The 19,561-nt window shown below is 52.9% G+C and overlaps 1 protein-coding gene across 1 annotated transcript; it reads left to right on the forward strand.

Moving 5' to 3' along the window:
• Positions 1 to 4,939: 4,939 nt before the first annotated feature.
• KCNA10 (potassium voltage-gated channel subfamily A member 10) lies at positions 4,940 to 6,832 on the forward strand. Its single transcript, XM_060625515.3, has one exon. It carries the CDS (start codon positions 5,229 to 5,231, stop codon positions 6,762 to 6,764), a length of 1,536 nt encoding a protein of 511 aa, XP_060481498.2. The 5' UTR covers positions 4,940 to 5,228; the 3' UTR covers positions 6,765 to 6,832.
• Positions 6,833 to 19,561: the final 12,729 nt, after the last annotated feature.

Consider the following 19,561-nt stretch of genomic DNA (forward strand, 5'->3'; position numbering starts at 1 on the left):
AGTACAAACAGGAGGTGCTCTGAGCGCAGGGAGGCAGCGGGGGTCACTGTGGTCTACACCAAGCAGCCAGGGAGGCTTTCCAGAAAAGACAGCGCAAAATGATAGTGGCTTCCACCTAGGAACGTGGTGGTATTCACAACACACATTATCTCCTGCTCCCCCCAAGAACCAGGGGGCAGGGGGGATGATTAGATCCACGCCGAGAGGAAGAAAGTGGGATTCACAGAGGCAGCGGCTTGCCCAAGGCTGCGTACCTGGCGAGTGCAGAGCTGAGACTCACACGCAGGCCTGTCTGGCTCTGGAGGAAGGGGACCGAGCAAAGGTCAGAAGAAGGCACTCACTGGTCCCACCTGCCCCCATGTGCAAAGATACTGAGGGACCCAAAGATGATAAAGCTCGTGGATCAAATAATGCTGTGCCAAAACCTTGCCCAGGGACTTTGGAGGACAAGAGGACGGTCACCTGGCCCCCTTAGGGAAAGTTCCACCATCAGGTGAAGGTAGAAGTGAGTCACGCAGGTGGCAGGACCAGAGCTGAGAGTGGCCTGCAGGGAGGAAGCACAATTTGTCCGGGGGGTGGGGGTGGCGCAGAGAGGGAAGGAGCTGCTCTAACCAGATGCACGGTCGGTCTCGGCACTGGGCCAGGCAAGCACAGAGATGGTGAGTGGAGGCAGACACCGTAGAAGACTCTTGAATACAACGATCACTTCAGCTGTGGGTGAGAGCTCAAGCCTGAGTTCTGGTCATTCTATCGAGGCCTTAGAATGCTGGACAGAAGAACAGATGTGAGGCTCAGGGACAGCCATCAAGAACCCCGCAGGACCCTGCCCAGCCCCCAACCCCCCCTGCCCTTCAGCTCCACCCTCACCCCACCCAGAAAGTCTGTCTCCCCCCCCCCCCGCCCCTCCTCCGCCGGGGTCCTGTGTGGGGCGGAGGAGGAGGGCCCGGGGGCAGAACGAGCTCCCATCTTGGCTTGCACGAAACGGTCATTGCACAGCCCAACTGAAAGCAGAGAAACCTCAGCAGAGAAGCGGCTGGCCCCCAGTGCGGCTTCTCTTCTGCCACCAAACGGGCAGAATGCCCAGCACGAAGCAGAGGGGAGTCGGCCTGCTGGGGCCAGGGGCTGCCTTGATGCTGTGCACACTTCTGAGAGAGGGTGGCCTCCCGACTGTCTGCCCTGCAGGGGTGCAGCCTGCCAGGTGGCCCCTGAGAGCCTCACTCTGCCCTGCCTCTCGGGTGCATTCACTCTTTCCAAACGATTTGCACAGCCCTCCCAGCATAAGTAGGGGCGGTCTGGCACTGTGGTCAGCACTACGTAAGAGTAACCCGCTCCTTCCACATGACCCGTGCAGTTCTACAAAGCATCCCTACGCCTCCTTTGATCCTTACAAAAACCTGGAACAATCGCTGGCATTTATATTTCCTGAGGTTTGGGGTTTATGGTTTTTGGGTTGTTTTTTTTTTTTTAGTTGTTTGCCTTTTTTTAAACATATGTATTGAGATGATGCATGCTAGATTAAAGTGTGCAACTTGATGGGTTTGGCCATATGTATACACCTGTGAAACCATCGCCACAGTTAAGATAAACACCACTATCGCCTCTAAAAGAGTTTCCTTGGCCCCTTGGCAATCCCTCCTTTTCCCTCCCTGTCCCCAGGCCCAGGCAACTGCTAATCTGCTTTCTGACATTCTAGTTTAGTTAGCAGTTTCTAGAATTTTGTATAAATGGAGTTATTCTATATGTACCTGTTTGAAATCTGGCTTCCTTGACTCAGCATATTTTCCTATCACTGATGGAAAAATGGAGCCTTGATGAGGAAACATAAGTAGTCAGCAATCATAAAGCAGTGGAGGTAAGGCAGGTGTCCTGGCTCTGAGCCTGATATGCTATCTCCAACACTTGGTTTGCTCATCACTCACTCATTCATTCACCAGAGGTTAACTGGGCGCTGGGGTGGGCTAAGCCCGGGGCTAGGTGTTGGAACCATAATGGTGCACGAAGCAGACACAGTCCCTACCCTCATGGGATTGCACTTCATTCATTCGTTTGTTCATTCATTCATTCATTCATTCATCGGCTTAACTGCACATCCACAGAAAACTCTGAACCTGGCACTGCCCCACCACTTCCCTCATCACCCTGATGCTCGTTAACCGTCTTCCTATCGGCCACTTTGAGCTAGACAGTGGGGCGATGCAGACAGAGATCATCAGAGGGGAGTTCTGTCCTCCAGGATCATGTAGAGCAGAAGGAAAAACTCTTAGGTACTATCTTGCACTCGGAAAGCTCACGCGAGAGCTTCAGAGCTAAGGCTGACCCTGCAGAAAGTAGCACTCCCAGTACAAAGGTGAGTGATCCAGGCAGGGAGGCCAGGAGCTCAGGGGGAGGCAGAGGGCTCTCCGGGCTGGCCTGGCCAGAGCAGGCCCCTCAGACAGGGTGGGACCTGAGCAGTCCCCAATGAGCAGGGAGGAGAAGGACAGGCAGAGGGAGGGGGGGCAGGGTGTGCCAGGCAGGAGCAAAACAGGGACAAAGACAGAGGCAGGGCGGGGCAGAGAGGATCAGGAAGACAGTGAGGTGAGAATTCCTCCTGGGTCAGTGTGAGGCCACAGAAACAACTTCCCAGCCTGCAAGTGCGTTACATTGTGTCTCTGTGTGGAACAGGAGCAGAAGGGAAGGGAAATGGGGGGAGGGTAATTAGTTACAATTTTGTAAGAATTTACAATTTACAAAGTGCTCTTGCTGTTGTTCTCTTATTTAGCCCTCAGTATAAGCTTTGAGGTGGGAGTTACCCTTATTTTTCCCATTTTACAGATCAGAAAACTGAGGTTCATAAAGATCCAGCGATCTGCTCAAAAATAAACAACCCCTAAGTGATGGGGCAGAGAGTCAAGCCAGGACTCCTGTCCCCAGACCAGTTCTCTTTTCCCCGTGTCTATAATTGTCAACATTTACTCATCTAAATGGGGCCCATGGGCCACTGTATGACACGCTTCTGTAGACCACAGAATACATTGTTTGAACTTGGCCTTGTCCTCCCACCTGCCACACCCCCGACCTTCTTCAGCCGCCTTCCCGTCTGCCATTATGAGCTGGGAATGAAGAGACCAGGAGGGAGAAGGCAAATGGCCTGGCTTCCAGGAGAGGAAGTTAATTATTTGGCCAAGGAAGCTCTCCCTAATCCCCACATGCCTTCTGCCTCTGGCCTCCAGAGAAGATTCCTAATAAGGGCCCACCCTAGCCACTCAGAAATGGTTCCCAAGCCCTTGCCCCAGGGGCCTTGGATGGCACCCCTTCCTCTCAGCCTGGAGAAAGTGCTTATCTCCTTCACACCAAGAAGGAGATAAGCAGGATCCCCCCTCTCCAGGGCCAGGACCCCAAAGGAGAAAAGATACAGCTCTGATGTCACCAGATGGCACAGAGCTGGAGCCTGGGCCCCAGGTGTACCTAGCCGAGTGGCCCAGGACAAGCCCCCTAACTTATCGCATGGGTCACAGTGAAGGAACATTTCTCCAGGGCTTACTGTGCACAGAGCCAGGACGCTAGCTCACATCAACTGGGTCCCGGCTCAGAGCTCCTAACCACTGCTCCATCCTGCCTTGAATCACCCTACCGGTCACCGAGGGCCAACACTTGTCACCAAGGGCCAGCGTCTGACATGCTTGGTGGTGGGCACATCCTCTCCCACTCCACTGCCGATGAAGCAGCAGCTCAGTGAAGTCAGGCAGCCTGCAAACGCCACACACTCCTAAGAAGCAGGGCAGGGGCTCCACTAGGCCTGGCCATCCAGATCTGAGCTCTGCACCCGAACTGAGAAAAGAGTGCATGGGACTGACGGGGCTCAGAGCGCCCCCCACTTCCATGGCCCCGGCCCGCAGCTCCCCACAAGGCCTCAGCTTCCACACAGGGGTCCCCTGATCTAGCAGGAAAGGCCCTGGGCCAGGAGGCAGGCTCAGCTTGGGGATCTGTACCCTTAGTATGATATTGGGAAGGCCACTTGGTCCCTGTGACTCGGTTTTCCCGTCTGTAAAAGGGAAATAACGTTTTCCAAACTCACACAATTATTGCCGTTTAGTGAGACAAGCAAATGAGGAATTATTTTTGAAAAGACTATAACACTGTATACTTCAAGGTATCCTTAGATATGAAACTCCAAGGTTCTGACCACCATGGATTTTACCTCTCTCCCACCTGCATCCCCCAGCCTTCTAGGCCTTAGTGTCCTTGAGTTGAAACCGAAGCCTGAGTGGACCCGAGGAGGAAAACTCAGTCTGTGTTTGTAGATACCCAAGCCCACTGGGCAAACTCTCCTTAACCCTGTCCCCAGTGAGCTCACACACACACACACACACACACACACACACGCACACCTACTTCCCACCTGCCTAAAATGATTTTTCCGAGTGAAATCATTCTCCATAAACATTTTAAACGTATGCCAAAAAAAAAAAAAAATACCAATGGCTGTCAGCTTCTAAAGTTCCTATAGTGCGAAGAAGTTGGCAAAAATAATAGCTATAATTTAATGCTCTTTCCACCAGATAGAGCATTTTACATATGCCATCTCATTTAGTGTAGCCTCCAAACAGCCCTGGCAGTTACAGAGGAGGGGTTCGGGCCCAGATTACAGAGGAGGGGCTCGGGCCCAGACAGCTTGCACGCACTGCTGCAGAGGGTCCGTCTGCTGCCCACCCACCTCCGTCCTCTCGTTCTCCCTTCCCAGCAGAATCAGCTGGGCTCTTCTACCCCACTCGCCCCAGCGCTTGGCCCAGGAGGGAGCGGTAGAGCTAAGGGGGAACGTGCAAAGCATGAGAGAAAGAAGCTGGCTGAGGTGGCACGGAAAAGCGTTGAGGGAACTGGCGGACGTCATCCAAATGCAAAATGACCTACTCGGTTATTAAGAAGCATTGACTTCCTCTTTCATTATGGCCTCTGTCTGCCGTCCTGTACGGAGACCCTCCTTGGCTGGAGGAAGTGTTTCCCTCTCGGCCAGGCTCCTTTGCAATTGCGTCTAATGGTTCGTGTGTGCAAGCTCGGGGGGTGTGAGTGGCTTCCGAGAGAAGAACAGTGCCCCAGCAGCCATGAGGTTCTTTCCCAGGCTAAAAATGTCATTACTAACCCATGGGTAGGCCATGATCCTGCTTCCTGCATAATGACCTTCTTCCTCTCCACAGCTCGCGGCACGCAGGGAACACTGAGGGTCTTCATGCTACTTTCCTGACTCCCCTAGGATGGATGTGTGTGGCTGGAAAGAAATGGAGGTTGCTCTGGTCAATTTTGATAACGCAGACGAAATCCAGGAAGAGCCAGGCTACGCCACAGACTTTGACCCAACCAGCCCAAAAGGCCGGCCTGGGAGCAGCCCCTTCTCCAACTGGAGGATCCTCATCGGTGACAGCACCAACCATGAGACGGCCTTCTCCAAGCTCGCAGGCGGCTATGTCGATTCCCCAGGGCCTGAGCCAGTGGTCTTGAATGAAGGAAACCAACGGGTGATCATCAACATTGCCGGGCTGAGGTTCGAGACCCAGCTCAGAACCCTCAGTCAGTTCCCAGACACCCTCTTGGGAGACCGGGACAAAAGGATGCAGTTCTTTGACTCCATGAGAAACGAGTATTTCTTTGACAGGAACAGGCCCAGTTTTGATGGCATCCTGTATTATTACCAATCAGGTGGGAAAATCCGGCGCCCCGCCAACGTCCCCATCGACGTCTTTGCCGATGAGATCTCCTTCTATGAGCTGGGTAACGAGGCCATGGACCAGTTCCGGGAGGATGAAGGCTTCATCAAAGACCCTGAGACACTGCTCCCCACCGATGACTTCCACCGGCAGTTCTGGCTTCTCTTCGAGTACCCCGAGAGCTCCAGCGCTGCCCGGGGGGTGGCCGTGGTCTCTGTGCTGGTTGTGGTCATCTCCATCACCATCTTCTGCCTGGAAACGCTGCCGGAGTTCCGGGAGGAGAGGGAGCTGAAGGTGGTGAGAGACCCCAGCCTCAACGCGAGCAAGGCGATCCTTTCCCACACCATGTTCACTGACCCTTTCTTCATGGTAGAGTCCACCTGCATCGTGTGGTTCACCTTTGAACTGGTGCTCCGCTTCGTGGTCTGCCCCAGCAAGACCGACTTCTTCAGGAACATCATGAACATCATCGATATCATCTCCATCATCCCCTACTTTGCAACCCTCATCACGGAGCTGGTCCAGGAGACAGAGCCCGGCACCCAGCAGAACATGTCCCTGGCCATCCTGAGGATCATCCGGCTGGTGCGCGTCTTCCGCATCTTCAAGCTCTCCCGGCACTCCAAGGGGCTGCAGATCCTGGGCCAGACGCTGAAGGCTTCCATGCGGGAGCTGGGGTTGCTCATCTTTTTCCTCTTCATCGGGGTCATCCTTTTCTCCAGCGCGGTCTACTTTGCCGAGGTGGATGAGCCAGAGTCCCATTTCTCCAGCATTCCTGATGGCTTCTGGTGGGCAGTGGTCACCATGACAACTGTGGGCTATGGTGACATGTGCCCAACCACCCCCGGGGGAAAGATTGTGGGCACTCTGTGCGCCATCGCTGGGGTCCTCACTATTGCCCTCCCTGTGCCTGTCATTGTCTCCAACTTTAACTACTTCTACCATCGGGAGACTGAGAATGAGGAGAAGCAAAACATCCCTGGTGAAATCGACAAAATCCTCAACAGTGCGGGCTCAAGAATGGGCAGCACAGACTCTCTTAGTAAGACCAATGGTGGCTGCTCCACGGAGAGGTCCAGGAAGTGACTTGTCCAGGGCCCCTTGGCTCCCTGAGTCTCCCCGTGTCTCTTTGTCTCTCTCTCCCCACCCTCACAGTCTCTCTCTCTCCTCCCTGCCTCTTGCTCTCCATTTTTCCAAAGACCAAAGTCCATCCTTTGGGAACAGCAGGCCATCTCTGACCACAAGCTGTTTGAATCAACCCATACTTCCGCCATAGTTTCTAAGCTGTTTCTTCTCAACCAACTGTCGGAAGATTTCATTCTCCTTTTCCATGAGGGGCGGTCCCTGCTGCTCACCTGTGGTCCCCAAGACCGGCAGTATTGGCATCACCTGGGAGCAAGGAAATGCAGAATCGAAGCCCACCTCGGACCTACTGAGTCAGAATTCTTGTAATAAGATCCCAAGTGATTCATTTCCACATTAAAGGTGAAGGAGCCCTGGCTTTGGTCTTCCCAAGAGGAGGCATATTAAAAGGCCGGGGACTGCTGGGAGCCGTGAGTACGCGCTCGGGTTGTTTAATAATAATATCTTACACTTGTGTCACGTTGCCTAAATTTTCCAAAGCTCTTTCACCAACACTCTCTCACTGCATCTCAAAATAACCGGGAGAGCAGATTGGATCATCATTCCCATGTTGCAGGTGAACAAACCCAGGGACAGCGACTTACCCAGAAACGGTGACACGGCCGGTGCTGGAACCCACACCTACCTTCTCGTCCAGTGCTCGTTCTGCTTGTGGAGGCAATGGAACCGGGGAGAAAGAAGGGAGAGGGATGTGAGGGCTCTGTCTTTGAGAGGACCCAGCAGACCTCAGGGCAGGAACACTCTTTCCCAGAGACTCCAGCATCTCCCTGCAGCCTGGGAAGGCGGCATCTGCCTGAGCTCCTGCTCCCCAGTGCCTTCCCTGGGCGGGAAGCAAGCAGAAACACTCCCATCTCTGTGAATTTGCACACAGGCTGGCGATCCTGAGCGTGGGAAGGGTGTGCACCAGGGCCTCAGAGTGCCGCTCCAGGAAAATGAACCTGTCCACCTGCCTCGGGGTTCAGCTGCCACTGAGTCATGAGGAACTGGCCAGAAGCCTGGAGGACAGCCGGGGTGGGAGCAGCAGGGCCCTAAGACGTGTGCCCAGATCCCAGGCCTCCCCAAGGAGGGCGGTGGTGGCGGCAGGCTCACCTGAGGAACTCTCGGGAGGGGATCCTTGCTCCGCCCACCAAGTTCCCAGGACAAGAGAGCGGAGCTGGTTTCCCCCAAAAGACGGAGAAGGAAGTCTTTACCCTGCCTCCTCCAGTTCATCCTCTCAAGTCAGGAGGCCTGGGCCTTCTTTGGGCCCAAAACCCGACTCTGGCCAGACCTCAAAGCTGAGTGAGCATCGGAACTCCGGGCCTCTGGGCAGCAGGTCACCGCCCAGCCCCACGTCACCCAACCCAAACCACACGACCCACAACACACAATCCTGGAACACACCCGGCTCACGCAACCCTGCAAGACACAATGCTGTAGCCACAGATACCACCATCCAGCTTCAGCTCTTTGACAGCCTGACCAAAAGGCACCAGTGTGAGAGAAAGCTGCTTCTCTTCTTTCTCGTTGTCCTTAGTCTATGCCCTAAGAAGGTGGACTTAGTCATCGTTAAGGTCCCTTCCTGCTCCAAAAACCCCAGTCTCCATCAGCCCCGAGCTATGACTTAACACTGAGTTATGTGAAGCCTGGGCTTTAGACAAGACATTACTACCCTGAGACCTGGGCAAGCAGGACTGCTCTCCCAGACCTGAGCTCAGGGTCCTGGGCTTTGGGGTGCCTTTCTCACAATTTTCTCAATTCCTCTGTAATTGCTGTCCTTCAGGGCACTCTCCAATTCCCTAGCCACCCCTCACTCCCAAGCATGTGGGGTTGACCAGATGTCCCAAGGCACTCCTGGATTCAAACACGTGGGATCAAGTTGAAGGCCTGTGCTAGGCTCCAGTTCCAGGACAGTGGCCTGATGAGCAGATTTTTCCCACTGGCTCCTGTGGCATTTCTTTTACAAGATCACACAAGGTGCCAGAAAGGCGATTTGGAGCGATGCCAATTCTTACCTACGCAGAGTCCTTGCAAAAATTATTTCTCTGAAGAGCCTGGAGCCTGTTTCCGATTCTGTGTCTCCCTCTCTCTCTGTCCCTCCCCCGTTCATGCTCTGTCTCTCTCTGTCCCACAAATAAATAAAAAAACGTTGAAAAAAAAAATTTAAAAAAAAAAATTATTTCTCTGAGATCCCAAGGGTCCTCAGGGTGGTCTTGACCAAAGAGTCCACATGCCTTCATTCTTTCTTCAGGGAGCCACATCATCACAATTCTTTGCACTGAAACCTCTCCCCACAGACAGATGAGACCCTTTGTCCCTCACGTCAGCCAACTGAGGTAAACATTATTCCCCCCATTTCGTCAGGTGAGGAAATGGGTTCAGAGAGTTTCAGGGGCACACAGCCAGGAAGCAGTAGAAAGGGCTTTAAATCTAGGTGTCTTCATGCCAAAATGTATCCCACCCTGCCGCCTGCCCAGAGCACGCTCAACGAGAACAGCTTCCTCGGGAGAAAGGACACTGGGGCTGTGGTCACATAGACGGGCTCAGCACATTCCTGGGGGCAGGGAGGCTAGTTTTCCTGAGGCCCAGCTTTCTTATTCTCTGACTTTGTATTCAGAGCCACATGCTGGCCTTACACCTCCCTGTGCTGCAAACAGTGTGAAATAAAAAGACCCCAGGGCAGGGGGGCCAGTACCCCCCCGAAACCAAGATAGAGTCCCAGAGCCTGCAGCCTTAGCCCTTCTCTTCCCAGCGTCCTGCCAGAAAAGGTGTAGACCAGCAGGGCAGAAGGGAGCCAGTCTGTTCCTTTAGGCAGTGCAGTTACCCCTACAGGGTCAGGAGGCTTGCTCATAAGCTTCTGACGCCTAGGAAGCAGGTCCGGACCTCTGGGCTGGTGCCAGGAAGTAGGGCGACAGAGGCAAGCCCTCCGTTCCCCGTGCCACTGCTGCCAACGGGGCTGGTGTGCCAGTCCCCGTGTGCTGGCACTGAGTCGTCTATTTCTTCCCCAACCACAGAGGGAGACAGGCTGGGGGCGCTCTCAGCGTCCATCTGCCCAGCCTCCAGTTTGCAAGGAGATCTGCACCCCAGGGAGTCGGGGCAGACAGGACCGCATTTTCCACCACATCCTGCCGGCTGTCTTTACAAAGAGCTGTGTAAGATCAGGTCATGATCTCTCAGTCGTGAAATGGAGCCCTCATCGGGGCTCTGCACTGAGGGTGCAGACTGCTTCGGATTCTCTCTCTCCCTCTCTCCCTCTGCCTCTCCCCTGCTTGCTCGCACACAGGCGCACGCATGTTCTCTCTCGAAAATGAATAAGTAACCTTTTTTTTTTTTTTTTTTAAATAACCCAGAAAGGAGCACCTGGGTGGCTCATCTGGTTAAGCATCTGACTTCAGCTCAGGTCATGATCTCACAGTTCATGAGTTCAAGTCCTGCATTGGGCTCTCTGCTATCAGTACAGAACCCACTTCTGATCCTGTCTCCCTCTCTCTCTGCCCTTCCCAGCTCATGCTCTCTCTCCCTCTAAAAAATAAACATAAAAAAATTTTAAAACAAGCGCTTTTAAGTCTCAAAAACTTAAGTGTGTTTGAGCGGAAAGCTCTCTAGACTTGGAATCAAAGGACCTGGTTGAATTTGTACTAACTGTAGGGCCGGAGCCTCAGTGGGCCTCAGTTTCCTTATGTGGAAAACACAGATTAAAAAATTCTGACCTCACAGCAAACGTGGCAGGATTCTCGCTGCCCACCACAAAGAGCAGGCCCCGGCTGCCCTCCCTCACCCAACCTGGTCAACGGGGCTCTTCAGGACGTCCACAGGCTGCCAAAGTGGCTGCTTGGGACCCGCCCTCTGTTAGAGACAGTCCCTTGTGATCCCCTCCTTCTCTGCTTGTTATACTCGTACTCACCCTCTGTGAGCTTACTTCCACATCTGAGAAATGGGCAGAATTACAGCCACCTCCCCAGGCAGTTGGGAGGAATCAGTGACGGGGTGCTCCTAAACGTGATTAGGCTGGAAAGCACCACACGAATGAAAGGAACGATTGCTCTTTAAGAGCTGTCATTTCAGGGGTTCCTGGGTGGCTCAGTCGGTCAAGCGTCTGACATCAGCTCCGGTCATGACCTCACGGTTCATAAGTTTGAGCCCCGCACAGGGCTTGCCACTGTCAACACGGAGGCTGCTTCAGATTCTGTGTCTCCCTCTCTCTCTCTGTCCCTCCCTCTCTCTCTCTGTCCCTCCCCCGTTCCTGCTAGCGCTCTCTCTCTCTGTCTCAAAAATAAATAAAACATTAAAAAAAAAAAAAAAAGCTGTCACTTTGGACCAATTAGCACTGCCCAAATACAGACGGAACATGCCTTTGCCATCCACGTCAGATCCTGACCCTAAGCAGAAGACCACTGATTTCAAAGACAGCATAAAAATAGAACGAACTGATGTGGGAAAGGAAAAGTAGGAACCAGATAACATCATGTTCAATAACCAACTACCTGTTCAGGCTGCTCTACACACCTGTCATTTCATTTCATCTGAAGCAGCCACTATGAGTCAGATATCATTTCATTTTACAGATAGGAAAATGGAAGCTTCAGGAAGCTAAGTAACCTCTCCCGATGGTAGACTAGGGGGGAGTCATGTTAGGCATCCCAAATGCAGGGAGCACAAAATCAGGGCGATCAGACATAGAAGGTACTCCAACTGTCCTACCCCTCACCTTCTTGCCCAGAGATCCAGCCCCTCTGTGGGTCACCCGCAATTCACGTCACCCACATGCAAACAAAAGGTGGTAATTCCATCCCCTGGGCGGGCAACATTCCCTGCGGTTCTGGGACTTCAGAGAGACTGAAACCACTCACTGCACCAGCCTCGTCCGGTCCACACCGCCCATGCAAAGGAGCCCACTCAGAGGTACTCGGCCACTCTTGGAAAAAGGAAGGCTCTTCGGGAGCTCTGAGACAGCCTCCCGGGCCCAGACCTGCCCTGCAGTGTGGCCGGGAGAGGAGGCCACCCGAGACGCTGCTCACACGCGAGGCTCCCTGCCTGCTTTCTCAGCTCCGATGGCCCTGCCCAGCCCTCACTCTGCTCTGCATGCAACCCTGGCCCCACCACTCATTCAGGACTCCCTGGGGGTGTGCACACTGGTACAGGAACACGTTCGGCAGGCCACTTTCTGTAGCAGGTGGCAGAAATTCAACTCCAGGACTCTATCAGCTCACGAGATTGAGAAATTCAGGACAAGAGCAGATTGTAGCTGACTCTGGGGACTCAAACACTACCACCTTCAGAGCTCAAGTCCTCTCCACCCATCGCCCTTCTCTGCTTCCCTCTGCCGGGCGGCCTTCATGGCCCCGGAGGGGGACGTTCTCTGTGGGGCAGGGAGCGTGGCAGGCCCCAGGTCACAGCCTTATCATTATCTAGCAAAAAATAAATAAATATACATATGTATAATCACCTTTGTATCCAATTATTATCCATAATGCGCACGACCACATTCCCAGGGGCCTATCACAGCACGTGGCAGGTGTTCAACAAATATCTGTTGAATTAATGAATGTTGCCCCCAAACTCTCTCCCGATTACCCTAAAAGGACCAAACTAATCCACTCTGTAGGCCAGGTAAGATTATGTCCTCTTTCACCTCTTCTCTCCCCAAAGCTTAGACCTACAGGCTGAGGGCAGACACTCCTTAATGAGGCGTGACTGCCAATGACCCTTGAAGCACTGGGGGGGGGGGGCTCTAGGAATTGGGGTGCAGCTGGGGAGGAGTGTAGTGAAGGCCTAGCCTAGAGCACGCTCCCAGCCAATGGTGAGAAAGCTCCCTGCCTCCCTCCCCCTGGGCTGCTCTGCCTGGTGGACAGGATGAGAGGAGGCCAAGGGACCTCTCTGAAGGTCACTCACAGGGCCCTGTCTCGGGTCCCTTGACAGCTTTCCAGTAGAGCCCTGAGCCTTCAGAAGGCCACCCTCTTCAAGCGTCCTAACAGTCCGGCCTCCTGGGTCGGTTTGGACTGCTCCCTTCACGATCCCCTGTGCCCAAATCGGCTGCCCTGACCTCAGCAGACCCCTCCCCTGGAAGTCCAGCTCAGATCCCCTCACACCAGCTGCTGAGGAGGCAGGAAGGCTGCCCCTGTGCCACTAGACAGCTGATTGCAGTCTCCTAAAAACTGAAATGCATTCACCCTGTGGAATGGAGCCTCCAAAGGCCCTTTGAAGTGAGAGGAAGAAAGTCACCCTGGTCTCCCCAGAGACCCAGTGTCTGCCCAGCCGCGTCCTAGAGACAGGAGAGCGTTTGCAATCAAACGCAGATGAAAAGGAACTGGGGGTGGCAAGGGCCTGGGGTGATGGGTAAAGGGGAGATCAGACAACTTTTGTTATAGCATCTCAGGGGAAGCGGAGGTGAAAAGCTGCCTGTGAAATGTCACCAGATGACGAATGCTGTTTCACTCCCGCTGCCGAGGCAGCAGTCAGATGCACCGGGAGAGAAAGGCAGTGGTCCTCAGGAGGGATTCTGGATGGCTCTTCTGTCCTTCTGACCCTGAGGGGCCATGTCTGAGCCCCCTCCTTCCCACCACCACCCACCCTATTGTTCCATGGTTCACAGATACAATCAATATTAATATAACAGAGATAATAAATAATTCCAAGCTCCCGAGGTTATTGTGAGAATCAGATAGTACTTTAAATTTCTTCACAAAGGTAAAACACGCTGAAGGTAGGATGGGGGTAGAGGGAGCCTAGGATAAAAACTCCCCCGCAGCTTGTAAACCCTTCAGGGACCACGGCTGTGCCTTTTTAGTGTTATAAGCTCAGCACAGTGTCTGATCCATAATAGATGCTCAACAAATGAAGGGAGGGCAGGAGGAAGAGAAACAAAGGACCAATCCAGGGCAGACCCAAGGCCACAGGTGGGCCGAGGCAGAGGCCCCCGACTTCCCCCACGTTCCCCAAAATGATGACACTTGTGACACGGCTACCTGGAGACTTTGCGCTGAAGTAACCTCCCAGCACAGAATTTTCCACGCAGGTTTGAATTCTCAGTTTTGTCTAAGATTCCAAGCAGCAGAAGATAACCAGTAGTCACCGTGTACCTGATTCACTTTCTTGGAGGTATAGACAGCACGCTCCTTCTTTCCCCAAACATTCTCCACGTTCCAGCTGTGGGCCAGATGCCGAGACTGGCTCTGGGGTTACAGAGCTGACCACGAGGGGTGTCTGCCCTTGGGGAGTAGAAGTGGCCTCTCTATGAAGCAGAGCTCTCCCAATGAAGGAGGAGAAAGCCTGGCTCACTCCCTGCTCCCCGGCTCACTCACACTGGAGGGAAAGTGGCCCCGTGCGGCTTACTGTCTACCGGGTCCTGGGACAGAACCTACAGAAGCGAGGGAGTAATGAAAGCTGGGTTTCCCCACCGCTTTCAACCCCACTGGGAGGCCAGTCACCACATTCAACTGGGAAAGAATCTGAAGCCCTGGGGGGCGGGGGGGGGGGGGGGGGTTGCCTACCAGTGCTGGACACAGATTTTGGTCCAGGAGGGAGCTCTTGCTGGAGAAAGCTGAAAGAGCAAAATGTTCCCTTCTAGTGCTGAAGAATAAAGGATCACAATGCTTCCCTTTGGGTGGGGAAAGGCAAAACGAGGTTTGCATTTCGCAAGACAGAGTCATCTGCCTCATCTTGGAGAGAGTGGGGACCTCGCTGCAGGGGGTGGAGAGAGACTGGGCCTGTGGCTATCTGTCTCTTCTTGAAGACAACAGAGGGGCATAGACAGGAAGAGAAGGGTTGTGGCCTGGGAGCTAAGAGACTGGGGGCGGGCGGGGGGGGGGGGGTGCGGGTAGCTGAAGTCCAGCACATTGGAAATAGAAGGGGCTTTTTAAAAGGCTTCAGTAAGTGAGTGGAAAGAGCACTCAGCTCCGGCCTTCCCTTTGAAGCTGGATAAAGGGGAAAAAAGAGGGAAAAAACTAAGATTAAAAATAGTTGCTTGGAGAGGAAAGAAGTCTTCAGCTGTCCCGAGGCTTGTTACAATTTTCTCTGAAGCATCATCTAGAAGTGAAATGTTCAAGGTCAACTGTTCTCACAATAGGTGGGTGATTTTTTTATGGAAACGAGGTGCAGATCACTTTCCTTGCTTGGGAAGCACAAGCAGAAATCACCATATTGAATCTGGAGGGTCAGTATGTAGAAGGGAATCCTGGTTTTACAGGACTAACATGATGGGTCCAGGTTCAGATCCCAGTTTTGCTGCGTGACTGTGACCAATTTACTCAAACTCTCTGAGACCCAGTTCTTTCAACTGTACATTGGGACCCACTGTGCCTTTCTATTAGAAATGTCAAGAGAATCAAATGAGATGTCAACGATAAGCCCCCTTGCATAGCATAGGCACTAAATAAATAGTAGATTTCTCCATTCATGTGGGATCTCAAAAAATTGTTCAAAATGTAAGTAGGGCCCTTGTTGCCACTTGGTTGCAGCATACCTGAGTTCAGATTGGGACAGTAAGCACCAGGGGCCACTGTGGGCTCAGGTACTTACTCACATGTGAGACTAAGACAGTCTCACATTTTCCACGAAGAAGGAATGTCTACCTCCAAGCTTCCCTGGACAGTTCTCTGTGTTCTCAGAATCCCCTCCTATCCCAGGAATGACTACAGCAGTAATCAATCAATGCCATAGAGTTTGGAAAATGATTTCACGCGTGTGTTTATCTCATTTGAACTTCACAGTAACCCTCTGAGGTATCCAGGAGGGTTAGGGTGGAGTTGGTAAAGCTAAAATTCTGACAACCTCGGTGACTTGCCCGGGTCTCACCATCTAGGCATTGGTGGAGCAGCACCCCGAGCCCGCAGCCCCACCCTGACGCCACAGTCACCTCCACGCGAGCAGGGGGTGGGTCAGCCCAGCTTACAGTAACTGAGCATTTGCTCTGAGAGGAAATGGGGGTCTCTCCCTTCTACGCCATGGGGAATCGGGTCAGATGCTTCCTCTGCGTCTTCTGCTGAATAACAGAATGTGTGGCTCAAACAACCGAAATGCGTCATCTCATAGTTCTAGAGGCTAGAAGTCCAAGGTCACAGGTTGGTTCCTTGGTGCACAGATGGCTTTCTTCTCTCTAACTTCTTCACATCATCTTCCCTCTGGGTCTGTTTCTGTGTCCAGATTTCCCTCTTTTTATAAGGACACCAGTCATGTTGAATTAGGACTCACCCTAACGACTTCATTTTAACTGGATTACCTCTGGAAGGACCCTATCTCCAAATAAGGTCGCATTCTGAGATACTGAGAAGATGCCACCATATCGTTGGGGGTGGGAGAGGGGACAGAATTCAATCCATAAAAATTATCAAGTCCCCTTTACAAATGAGGAAACCAGTTCGGAGAGGTTAAATCACATGCCCAAAGTGATACCAGAGCCTGCGTGGTCACCAACAACACCATGTTCCTGGCTCATGGAGCCCACCTTGGGCACAAAGTTCACTGGGCTGCAGAGTGGCCCCTCGTGACTGTGTCAAGGATTGGAGTGGGGAAGGGGAGAAGGTTCCCTGACAGCAGCATTGACCTTTCCCCTCCCCCATGCTGCTGCCTCCTGGGCAATGGGGGTGGAGGGGGTGAGCAGGAGACCTAAAGATGTGACAGGCAAGGAGTGGGTGGGAGGGAGAGGAGGAGGCACAGCAAGCCTGAGGGGTGCCGGGGTTGCCAGGCAAGTAAGTCCCCCCGTCCTCGGCTCCCCAAGCCTGCTTGCTGCACAGCCATCTGAGCAGAGTGCCCGAGCAGGTTCTGGAAACAGCTCCCACTCATGACTCGTGAAATGAACTTGTTTTTACTCAGATGCTTGAGTCACGTTGTGGAGTTTCTTAATGGCTTGGTTTTCCTGCCTTGGGTCCCAGTAAAGGACCCCTGAAGCCAAGAATTCACCCCGTACAATACACATGCACGCACACCACTGGCCTCACTCATCCACAACGTCCCTGAAGTCCTTTCCCAGGGACTGAGGAGTATTTAGGACTGGGGGCAAGGAGGGAGGTGGGAGGCAAGATCACTGTGGGGGTGTGACACGGGCATGGAGCAGAGCAGGGAGGCAAAACAGGCAGCCCAGCATAAAAGGCGTTTTCTACCAAGATGACATTCACAAGGTCTGCTCTGCCTGGCTGTGAGAACAGGGGCCCCAAGCCCCGCTGACCACACCCTCTATTTCTGCCCCACTCACCCGGCGAAGAAAACTCCCCAAGCACACTCTGCAAAAGCAGATGCTTTTCCTTTTAGGCATCACTTTACTCCTTTGTCTGGGTTGTGTTCCATTTGCCCAGGAGAGCGGGGAGCCCCGTGCTCTGTGCTGGCCGCAGGGCCCAGCAGGGCAGTCATCCACCAGACAAGTTATGGTAAGAAATGCAATAGATAATACATGAAATTGCTTAGCAAACAGTAAAAAGTGCTATGCAAAGTAGGGGGGAGGTGGACGGTGACAGGTCCGTGCTCAGCTGACGTTGTATGAAAGGTGCATAAAATCTAGATTGGAAACTCACCAGTAAGTTGCAAACCCTTCCGGAGCCATGGCTGTGACCTTTTCATGTTACCATTCCCCACACGGCGTCTGGTGCATGACAGATGCTCCAGAAATGAAAAAAAGGAAAAGACTAAGAGAAAGAAAGAGAGATGTTGCAAGAGCAGATCACGTCCCTTGAAAAATATCAGTAACCCACCTTTATTGCATGCCGTGCACTATTCTTTTTTTTTTTTTAATGTTTATTTGTTTTTGAGACACAGAGAGAGACAGAATGCCAATGGGGGAGGGGCAGAGAGAGAAGTAGACACAGAATCCGAAGCAGGCTCCAGGCTCTGAGCTGTCAGCACAGAGCCCGACATGGGGCTTGAAATCACGATTCCTGAGATCATGACCTGAGCACAAGTCAGACACTTAACCGACTGAGCCACCCAGGCCCCACCCCCACCCATGTGCTATTCTAAGATGCTTAATGTAAACGAGCCGCTTGAGGCTCATGATGCGCTATGAGGTAGGACGCGTCATGAACCTGACCTTATACATGAGGTGGTGCAGTCACAGGGCAATCACATAACTTGCCTGAGATGCTCCAGGGAGCAAGTGGCCAAGCAGGACTGGAAGCCAGGGGCTCTGCGGTAGGTATCAATGCTTCCCCATCGCCCTTCTCTGCTTTCCTCACAGTGCTGTCTCAGGAGAACCAGGATGACTGAGCCCAGACTCTAGGTAGAGCCCTCGAGTCCCTTCCTCCTCCTCCACCCCACCTCCCATACACTACAGTTTCCACACTCGCCTGACAATTCTGCGCCGTTGCCATTGCTGGGAAGCTGCCGGAAGATGCATCCTCCCCCCATCTCACCTAGTGTCAACCCTATCCAAATGAGAGGAGCCAAATCTGCCCAGCTTTTTCTCCTCTGTGGTCGGCTCAGTGTCCCATGTTTAAAAACACTTTAAACCAGGGGTGCCTGGGTGGCTCAGTCGGTTGAGCTTCCGACTTCGGCTCAGGTCATGATCTCATGGTCTGTGAGTTTGAGCCCCGCGTCGGACTCTGTGCTGACAGCTCAGAGCCTGGAGCCTGCTTCGGATTCTGTGTCTCCCTGTCTCTCTGACCCTCCCCCACTCATGCTCTGTCTCTCTCTGTCTCAAAAATAAATAAACATTAAAAAAAATAAAAAATAAAAAAACTTTAAACCACCTCTGTTCCTTCCGCCGTGACATACCCTTTACCTTATTTCTGCCTTTTGAAATCCTCCCCATCCCTCAAGATACTCTAAATGCTCTTCTCTCCATGAAGCTTGCTCTGATCTCACCTTGCCCGTTCCATGTCTACCTGTCCCCGTCCACTGGGAGCTCCTGGAGGGTGGAGTCTTGTCCGGCTCATCTCCATAGCCTTACAACCCTGACACCATGCACCCGGCACAGAGTAGGTGTTCTGTATTGCTCTCACCAAGTTAAAAGTTCAATGATACTGAGATTCCTTAGTGTTGAACGACACTTTATAGCGTGCATTAGCTATCTCTTGCTGTGTAACAAATTATCCCAAAATTCAGCAGCTGCAAACTTGCATTTATTGCCTCATGGTTTCTGTGGGTCGGGAATCCAGGCTCAGCTGGGTTGGGTCCCCTGGCTCAGGGCCTGTCATGCCCAAGGTGTCGGCCGGTGCTGCAGTGACCCAAAGACTCAAAAGGAGGTGGATACATCTCCAGCTCCTTCACATGACCAACCACAGGATTCGTTTTCTTCAGGGCTGTTGAACTGAGGGGGACAGCTCCCCTCTGGCTGTTGGCGGCAGATTGACCATTGGATCCTTGCCATCTGAACCTCTTCATACAGCAGCTCACAACAGGACAGCTTGCTTCCTCAGAGTGAGCAAGCAAGAGAGTTGTTTGTCTTTGCAAAACGACCTTGGAAGTGACACTCCATCACTTTGAGCATTCTGTTTGCAATTCAGTAAACCCGGGCCACACTCAAGGGGGTGGATTACACCAGGGCATGAATCCACAGAGGCCGGGATTATTGGAAGCCATTTGACAGGCCGCCAACCACACAGGGTAAAGCAGTTCATAGGACGTTATTTGCCAAAGTGGAGTCAGGCCTGAGGCGGCGATGGTCAGACCGAGAGGAGCAGGGGCACCCGGGTAGCTCAGTCGGTTAAGCATCCAACTCTTGAGTTCAGGTCACGGTTCGTGAGTTCGAGCCCCACGTCAGGCTCTGCGCTGGCAGCGAGGAGCCTGCTTGGGCTTCTCTCTCTCTCCTTCTCTCTCTGCTCCTCCCCTGTTCACAT

This window comes from Panthera onca, chromosome C1 (genome assembly GCF_046562875.1).
Source record: "Panthera onca isolate mPanOnc1 chromosome C1, mPanOnc1 haplotype 2, whole genome shotgun sequence".
NCBI lineage: Eukaryota > Metazoa > Chordata > Mammalia > Carnivora > Felidae > Panthera > Panthera onca.

Excerpts from the sequence above, each read along its gene's own strand:
- KCNA10 (XM_060625515.3), top strand. The coding sequence starts at position 5,229 with ATGGATGTGTGTGGCTGGAAAGAAATGGAGGTTGCTCTGGTCAATTTT.